General features: G+C 38.1%; 1 protein-coding gene across 4 annotated transcripts; it reads left to right on the top strand.

The window, feature by feature from the left end:
* The first annotated feature begins 2,004 nt into the window (after positions 1–2,004).
* Positions 2,005–9,079, top strand: LOC109545500. Of its 4 annotated transcripts, none has more exons than XM_019916246.2 (11): positions 2,009–2,159; positions 2,363–2,471; positions 3,610–4,209; positions 4,264–4,489; positions 4,681–4,972; positions 5,028–5,455; positions 5,517–5,890; positions 6,384–6,590; positions 6,649–7,300; positions 7,353–7,438; positions 7,985–9,079. In XM_019916246.2, exons 2-11 carry the CDS (start codon positions 2,375–2,377, stop codon positions 8,095–8,097), a joined length of 3,075 nt encoding a protein of 1,024 aa, XP_019771805.2. In that variant the 5' UTR covers positions 2,009–2,159; positions 2,363–2,374; the 3' UTR covers positions 8,098–9,079. The 4 variants fall into 4 exon arrangements, with proteins under 4 accessions (XP_019771806.2, XP_019771805.2, XP_019771803.2 ...); XM_019916244.2 differs by having other exon boundaries at positions 3,598–4,209; XM_019916245.2 differs by having other exon boundaries at positions 2,009–2,205; positions 3,598–4,209.
* Positions 9,080–9,585: the final 506 nt, after the last annotated feature.

Below are 9,585 nucleotides of genomic sequence, written 5' to 3'. Positions count from 1 at the left end.
CATGTTTCTCGGAAGCAAAATGAGCAAGAACGCTCATTTGTACATCATTCTAGACAGAAATAAATGGCCTTCTTAGAAAGTGAACCATCGATAAGAAAATGTTGGCAGTTTTCTCAAAAAAATGCTTGAATTCAAGAATTTTTAGATTTGCGTGTTTTTTTTGAGTTGCAAAATCCACTTGAACCAAGAACCATTCGAGCCACAGAATTCGTTTTGGCATCGTTGGATAGAGAATTGAATCTGGATCAGCCCTTGGCTGTGGCTTTTGCACCGATCTAATGCCCCAGAACAAATTTCCTAATGTCGCAAACAAAGCTGCTAAAACATCTGCAATAAAAAAAACGGATTGTGTGTGTTCTGTTTGGCAGTATCAGGGCCATTTCGTGAGGATCGCAAAATAAATCAGGCGAAACGTCCGCAAATTATGTTGCTAATGAATCAATTGAAAAAAATATCCATGCTGTTCCTAACAATCCTTCTCAGTGATGGAGTTTGGTTTCTTAACGGGAGTGGAATCAGCGTAAAATCAGTTGGTATTTTAAAATTTCCGACGTTTTAACATGTTTATTTTGGAACCATCATATCGGAAAAAGCACTGTCCACTTTCTTCAATTGAAGATTAATTAGTCATATGCAAAAAGCCAAATTCAGTTCTGATTGGTATGGAAAATTTTGTAAATTTGACAAAATGTACTTGACTTTACTCGAGTACCAAACGCAACACCGCTTGGACCGGGTAGTCCCCCAACTACACGATCAAGTTGAAGCGCATCACGAAAATATAGCAAGACTTGCCTATTTTGAACGGCAGATGTTTGGCGGTTGAAGAAACGTTGGTATTTGTTCTATCCACAGTACATTTGCTCCAATTGTACTAATCAGATCAGTTGCTGTGGTATAAAGATATGATTATGATAGACATAAAATTGGCCTGTTTTATTCAACCAGAAGACCCAAAGAAAAATTCTATTCTTGAAGATGGATTTTTGAAGAATTTTCAACAATTTTCTTGGATATTGGACATCATGAAAATGTTCTTTTTGCCGGGCAACGGTTGTACGACAGAAATAAAAGAGCGCTTTTTTTCTTCATGATTGAACAGTCAATTAAGACATATTTTTATTATTCAAAAAAACAGTGTCGTGCGATTTTTATTTTAAAATATCCAAAAACATAGCAGTATGCATGCCACTGGCACAAACAAATAAAAAATGGAAAATGAGCACACTACCCACAAAGTTTAATTAAAATTTATAAAAAGGTTTTGCAAATGTTTATAAATTTGTATTTGTCAAAGCAAAGTTTGACGCGCTGTATTTCGAAAACGACGCTTTTGCAGACCCATGTATATTTGGATTTTTTTCACATTTGAGCAAGGTCTATTTGTGTGTCTATAGTGTATATGTATTGAAAAAAAAACAAGTACCTTCTATTATTAGATCTTGAAGTTAGACAATTTTAGTTTTTTATGCGAAAACCGTGCATCGCCCGAAATAAATACATAAAATCAAATTGGATCAGAAATTGCTGCGAAGTCACAAGATATATTTTATTTTACGGGAAAGCAGTGGCGTGCCATTGTTTTCTCGTAAACCTATGACCACGAACCTGGAAACATGAGAATCTTTTTTTGATTAAAAATTCATTTTAAATATTCAAGCGATTATTTAAATATCAGTAAATTTGATGCGGTTCGAAAAAGTTAAACATCGTCTAGATGGGGAAAGAAAAACTTTACCTAAACTAAAACGACTGTTGATCAAAATGCGAGTAAAGCTCATCTTTTCTGGAAGTTCTTCACAAATATCCAAGGCAATTCTTGGAAATAGTTGAAAAATCCAATATCAAGATCTGCTAGGGAATTGAAAGTGAGAAAAACAGTTCGCGTAGGTAGTATGGCTCGACTTGATTGAGGCGCGAGAAAAATCTAGTACAACTTGCCGGTACCACCGTTACAATTTTTAGAAAATTTGCTTATCAGCTTGATTATAATTGAGCCACCAAGCTTATGTGGAGACCGACTGATCGGATGGAAGCCATTTTGTAGTCAGATCCTCGAGTATAACAACGTTCAGAAATTTTCGAATCAATTTTTGTTTCCATCTGTATCAGAAGATTCTTTTATAGGAAATTGACCACACACTAATTGTTTACACAGGGTAAGTAAAAAATTCCAGTAGTTGAGCCCCAATTGAAATTATTTAGGTAGGTAACTATTTCGTTCTGTCCTCGTAAAAACTGAATATTACAAGAACTTTTAACCATAGGTATAAATACACAAACAACAAAAAAAGTTGTCTGTGTGTACAATTAGTTAACTTGTAGACCAAGTGTTTTAATAGACATAAAACGTTTGTTTCAGGGTGAAATTTCGATGGGTGGTAGTTCAAGTACCCCAGAACCGCCTAATGAGCAAAATTCTGAGAATCCTAGTCAAAATCCGACTGCAAACGTGAATCGATTTTCCAAAGGTCAGTGTATAGAACTTATCTTCAGTGTGGACGTTTTTACCAAAGAAAAGATCCATTTTACGTACATAGACTACCCTAACATTACAACATACTAATTATTCAGTAAATACCAAATATTGAAGCCTTGTTTCCAGTTTTAAAAAATCACCCTTGTCAGCATTATTTCCATCCGTTCTAAAACATTTATCATTATAGTCTTTATCATTATTTGTATTGATAAGATAAATGTACAATGGCTTCAACAGAAACTAGTAAAACGAGTTTCTACACTTGGCTTGGTACTTCACTCTGTAGAACTAGTGAAAAAATGTAGATTTATTGCAACAGAACCCACAAGAGAATAAGCTTTTCCAGTCATAAAATATGTAAGAAAATTTATTTGCGCAAAGGCCTACACTAGATTTTCAGGTTTTACCCCGAATCTTTAAATGTAAATTTGGGATGTTTGTTGCCAAAAAAAATAATTTTTGATAAAACTGATAACGATTTAAACTTACATTATCAAAAGAGATAGACTTTCGAGGCCATTCCTTGAAACTAATGGGTTTTTCGGGTTTTTAGGCCGTCGTTGGGTAGAATTTCTTCTTGACGTTTCGTAAGCACGAGTGGCTTGCATCTTCAGAAGTGGTTTGCTTGAAGGCTTACACTGTTCTGAGGTTCTGAACCTCAGTGAAGGTGAGAACCACTCGTGCTTGCGAAACGTCAAGAAGAAATTCTACCCAACGACGGCCTAAAAACCCGAAAAACCCATTAGTTTTAAACTTGCATTATCATGTTTTTTCTCACATCTGCTAGTGCTATGTAAAAATGCCCTGATTTCGTATTAGAACATTGTTTGAACCTGGTGCCTTTCCACGCATCTAAATTGGGTTTCAGCAATAAATAACTAGTGGGATTTTTGCGCTTTCAGACCGACCTGGAAAATAATTTCTTCCTGAAGTTTCGTAAGGATGCGTGCTTGTGAAACCTCGTGAAGGGATTATTTTCCATGCTGGTCTGAAATCCCGAACAACTCATGAGTTTGCAGCAATGATTACGAAAATTTAACTCTTTTGATAATCAAGCACGAAACTAGTCAGTTTTTCGGGCTTTTAATGCCGTCGTCAGATATTTTTATTTTTTCCAGATCCGCAATTAGATGAGCAGAACACCATGACGAACAACGAGAATTTGAAGAAGCTTGGAAATCTCTCATTGATGGATATAAACCGGACAGAGGTGAATATTCTGTTGCTGGGAGAAACAGGAGTGGGAAAATCGACATTCATCAATTCCATCTTCAACTATCTGCAATTTGAGACGTTTGAGAAGGCTGAGCGAGAATTCCTGAACGTGCTCATACCAGTAAAATTTTTCATCGAAGATAAGAATGGGAAAAAACAGGAGGTGATATTTAACTCCCAACAAGATGCTGCCAATGAGGTGTTGAAAACAGGCGCATCGGCCACACAAGCTGTGAAAACCTACAGCTTCTACATTAATACTGGTAAAACCTTGGTTCGCTTAATTGACACCCCTGGAATGGGCGACACCAGAGGAATTGAGGCGGATGACGAAAACTGCGAGAATATCCTAAATTACATCAGTCGTTTACATGAGTTGCATGCAATTTGCTACCTTACCAAACCGCAACAATCAAGAAGCACCGTCTATTTCAATTACTGCGTCTCGCAGATTCTGTCCAGACTGGAAAAATCTGCATGCAAGAATATCGTTTTTGCGTTCACACATGCTAGAGGTACGCAATATTACTGCGAAAAGTCAAGTATAGATAATGAATGATCTTATTTAGGAACAAACTTCAAGCCCGGGAAGGCGTTGGAACTTTTCAAAAACATTGCCGAGGAAATCAAAGCGAATCCAGCACATGCAGAAATTCCCTTAGAAAACAACGTATTCTGTTTCGATAATGAAGCGTTCGAAACACTTGCAGCCATCAAGCGTCGGATACAATTAAATCCGGAAGATCGTGCATCAAGTATTACGAGTTGGAACAAATCAATGCAGCAATGTTGGGCGTATGTATTATTACAGCGTTTTAAACAAATCCGTTTCAATATTTGCTACTTTTTAACTCCTTGGCCAGATTTTAACACACAGCCTCAGCGCAGCAAAACATACAACAATTTCGTTTCACCAACAATACCGCATAATACTCCATTTTCGCAGTTTCCGGAATTTAATTGCAATTAAATTAATTTTTCTTTAGAATGCTCAACTATGTATCGCGCTTGGCACCACATATGGTAGATAATACGGTAGCGATCAACCAAGCTAGGAAAACGATTTATCAGCTAACTCAGCCGGTGGCTGATATCGCTGAATTAATCGAAGACAACATACAAATTTTGGCCAATCATCAGCGGACACTCGCCCAGCACAAAAACAGCTTGCCAATGTTAAGAAAAAATTTATATATTCCCATTATTGACTTGGAGGTCACTCCTCTTACACAGCCGGTGACTGTCTGCACTGACTCTGCCTGCACCGATGTTCTCTCTGTAAGTACACCAAACCATTTGATTCAAGGAAATATTCAGTTTTGAAACGTTCAAGATTGGAGAAGGCAAAAAGCAGCAACATTTTAAAGTTCCATGCCACAAGCCGTGTTACTTGCAAAACCTGCCGAGGGACGTAATTGGCATTCCGGAGTTGATGAGCTGTGCCTGCATGGGACCCGATCGTCAAACCTGCAAGGAATGCTCGCACAGCTATAAAGTGCACATGCACGTTTACTATGACACAAAAAAAGTAAATGCTAGTAAAAAAGATGAAAACGTTATCAAAACCATCAATACGAAAGAGCTTGTCATAGAACAGGTGAATAAACTTGTTAAAGAAGTCGAAAAGCGCAAAGCTCAGTTAGAAGCGGAGCTTAATACGGTTGTTAAGTACAATGCGAAGTTCGCTCATTTTCTGGCCAACAACGCAATTGCTCCTTTCTCGGACTCATACAGCGAGTACATCAATCAGTTGTGTGAAAGGTATGTTACTTTCGTACTCTTAGAAGCTTAAATAATAACTCACTACTATTAACCATTCCAGGACGCGACGCTTGGGAAATGATTGTGACTTAAGCAAGCTTAGAGGCCTCCAAAGGCTACTATCTAAGCACAAACAGATGAAAAATATATTTGCTAAAGCTGCCGAAGTGCAAAAGAATCAGGGCAAGCCAGACGACGTAACGCCTCAAGACGTCAATAAGTCGATACAGGAATTGTTCAAATTACCTTTGACTGGTAAAAAAATTCACGAACTTTTCAAGTCACAAAAGAAGGGCAGGACTAATGAGCATAAATTAACGGAATATCTGCACCAAGGAGTGTTCAAGCAAACCAAGCCAAATGATCTAAATACAAATCAGAAATCAAATGACGCCAAGCAAACGAACCCGAGACCATATAATCAACAAAACCACCGTAAGTCTTTGAGAAACTATAAAAAAAAATGTTTAAGTCTTCTTCATCGTTTCTCACACATGGTCAATAGATCTTCTAAACTCAAAGAAATGGTCACTTAAATGCGAATCTGTTTCCAATCTTGCGAGGGCAGGTCACATTCTGCATTGTCTGAAAGATATTGAATCGATCTTTTAAAATAAAAATTATATAAGCTCCGTGGAATAAAGACAGTTTTGCAAGGTTAGTCACATGCATTGTTTCCCATGCATAGAAGACATATATGGAACGCTTAAAAGCTCAAAGGTTTGCACTTTATGGGGTTGATTCTCATTGTTTCTCATGATTTTTCAATCGCTTAGATGTAAAAATGTTATCAGGTTTATCAGTTCACATCACAAATTTGCAAACTTCCCCATGTAGCGACTTTCTATTTCAAACTTTGCCATTCAGTTCTCAAGTCCAAACGCGACAATCCGTCCAGATTAAAATTAATTTTTGTATCTATTAACAGGAGGACGCCCGAATTTCCGTGGAAATATCCGAGGAACTTTCTACAAAAATAACAATCCAGGACGACCAAACTACTCCCGATCTAAAACACCACCACCGCCATATAAACCCAACGCTAAGCCACCTAATGTACAGCCTCAGCCATTATTCTTTAATAATGACTTCTCGAAGCCTCCACCACTTATTCCTTCTCAAGCCGCGAATACTGGTTAGTGGTTCATTTGCCTCTTAACATGCCCAAATAAATTTCAATTCGGATTTTTTAGAGGTTGGCAAGGCGACAACGGTGCCTATTGTCGAAGTAAAGCTAACTGTTCCAGCTAGTACATCCGCCGTTGATCAACCCCCTAGGGCCTCATCTCGTGATCAAGAACCACCACGAAAAGAATATCCATCACGTGACGGATATCGCTCAGGTGATGAATATCCGCGACGGGGAGAATATAGGCCGAACGATGGCTATCCGCCCCGTGATGAATATCCACCACGCGATGACTACTCATCATATTACGATTATCCGCCACGTTATAGATATCCGCCTAGAGATGAATATTACCCGAATAGGGAGTACGACCCGAGAGATGGATACCCGCGTAGGGAAAGATATCCTAGAGATGATTATCCGGCGAGAAAGGCATATCCGCCTAGGGATGAGTATCCGCCACGTGATCCATATCCTCCTAGGGATGAGTACAAATCACGTGATCCGTATCCTCCTAGGGATGAGTATCGACCACGAGATCCCTATCCGCCACGTGACTCATATCCGCCTAGGGATGAGCAATTTTCGCGTGATTCATTCCCGTCTAGGGATGGGTATCCACCACGTGATTCATTTCCGCCTAGGAATGAGTATCCGGCGCGTAATCCATACCCGCCTAGGGACGAATATCGGCCATTCCCATCTTACGGTCCCAGGTAAAAGAAATATCTTTGTCAAAAGGGTGCATATTAATTAAGATTGTTGTAGTTCTCAGTTCAAGGGTGAAGCTGATCCATCTCAGAGAAACCATCCGGGCCCTCAGCCCTACAACCGACCATTTAATGAATATAGAGGTATGTGTTACCAAGATCCAACTTTTATTTTAATTTATATTTTGGACTATTGAATCTTTTAAACATTCCCGCAAATGTTCCTTGGGCAATGAAGGGGATTTGTTGTGGAGTGTCATTGAATAGTCTATTGAGTAAAAATGAGAGTCTCTTTGTGTAGAGCCCAGTAAGAATGTTATTCGCATTTTCTGTAAATGCTCTCTTTTAGATTATGGATCGATATTGCCCCGCATATTAAAAATCGAAAATTAATCTAGAACTTTATTATGGAAACTCTTGAAGTTTCAGGATTTTGATTGATTTTTCATTGATCCTGCCGCCTTTCTGCTTTTGGAACTATTCACCTTTACCTCTTTGAAATGTCCCCCTATTGCTCACTTATTGTAGTTATCAGGTCGCTTACAGTGTACATAATCAACATCTGAAAGGAATCCGGACAGTTCAGATCAAAAACTGTTATTGAAGAAACGCCCCTTAAAATTATCTTTAACCATGTTCTTAAAATATTTGCCAACACACTATTAATGCCAATATTGCAACCTTTTTCAGGACATACAGATAGAGGAGGCATTTCCCGTCAATATAGGAAGAAGAGAAACTCTCGTCATAACTCCGATAATGGGGATGAATCGGATGTTTCCTCTGCTGCGGAAAGGAAGTAAACGTGTAACGAGCATTTCACCCCTAGTTAGTAACTATGCTATATACGTTTAGGAACAATATACAGGTCAATATTTAGTAACAGGAAATATAATTAGAGTTTTCTTTGCTGGAATGTACAATCGTTCGAATTGACATCAAGGAAATATGCAGCAAATTTGTTTAAAACTTCCAAGTGCTTTAAGAAATTATTATTTTTTAAATTCCAGCAAAGAAATATTAATATTTAAGTTTTTTTATGCGTTTCACATATACATAAGTCCCGTATATACATGCGGTTTTATTGCGTTGCAAACGTGCAAATCGCTCACTAGAACGTGTTTCAATTGTAAGCGATGTGCACAAAGGAATTACTGCTATTTAGTATTTCACCTACTAAATCTGGTATTTTCATTTGCGAGATACGTAAATGCGTATCGGAGCGGCCGAAAGGCAAAAGCGATTCATGTTCTTATTAGAGCATCGCCCTGTATTTTGTGCAGGGTTTGAATGGTCTTGTGTCCGGATTCAGGACACAATGATTTGAACTTCGTGACATTTCACGAAAAAATGTAGCTCAAGTTGCGGCTGTAACTTGAATATATTTGTTTATAAATGGGGCCTGGATGATCTACGGTCATTAGTGTGTCAGTTATTGGCACCTACGGGTTTGCCCATTTTATATTTGGGAGGCTTTTAGCCCCCCGCCCCCTTTTAAAACTGGCACTTATTTTTATTGTTCAGCAAATCAATTAATTTGCTGTTAATGTTAATAATTTTTTGCCAGGTTGTATTTTATATAAATGGACTTTACACAAATTAAATTAATTGTGTAATAATTGTTAGGTTTCTGTGAGGTGTGGCATACTCACAAGTCCCTGTATTTAGTGTAGGAGTTTATTATCGTATCCTTGTGGGGTGAATTTTTGCGATATTGAACTTATATATAGTGAAAACTTATATTCATTTGGGGTTTAGTTTGTTCAGAAATAAATAAATTGCGTAGTTCTTCGTTTTATTGGAAATTGAGTTTTCTTTCCTTCCTTCTTCCGGCCAAATGCTGCTTGCTTTCGAAGTTAACTTACAAACTTATGTAAAACTCTCACTTTCACGCAAGTGAACTTTGTGTAAGGACGAATTAAAGGCTCGACCTAATGTGGATTAGTTAGTCGCCCTATTTTAACGTAAACATTCCTTAGTTTACCCCAATGCAAGGGCGGATCCAGGGGGGGGGGTCGTGACCCCCCCCATTCAATTCTCTATCCAACGATACCAAAACTAATTCTCTCTGGCTCGATTGGTTCTTGAGAAACTTCGAAAAAAGCAGCGTCATGTTCAAGTGGATTTTGCAACTCAAAAAAAACCACGCCAATCTAAAACTTCTTGAATTTAAGCATTTTTTGAGAAAACTGCCACCATTTCCTTATCGATGGTTCACTTGCTAAAAAGGCCATTTATTTCTGTCTAGAATGATGTACAAATGAGCGTTCTTGCTCATTTTGCCTCCGAGA

This window comes from Dendroctonus ponderosae, unplaced genomic scaffold, assembly GCF_020466585.1.
Source record: "Dendroctonus ponderosae isolate FM_Combo_2020 unplaced genomic scaffold, Dpon_F_20191213v2 Dpon_F_20191213_5, whole genome shotgun sequence".
Classification (NCBI taxonomy): Eukaryota; Metazoa; Arthropoda; class Insecta; order Coleoptera; family Curculionidae; genus Dendroctonus; species Dendroctonus ponderosae.
The sequence above is the reverse complement of the archived record's forward strand: the minus strand, read 5'-3'. Positions and strand labels throughout refer to the sequence as shown.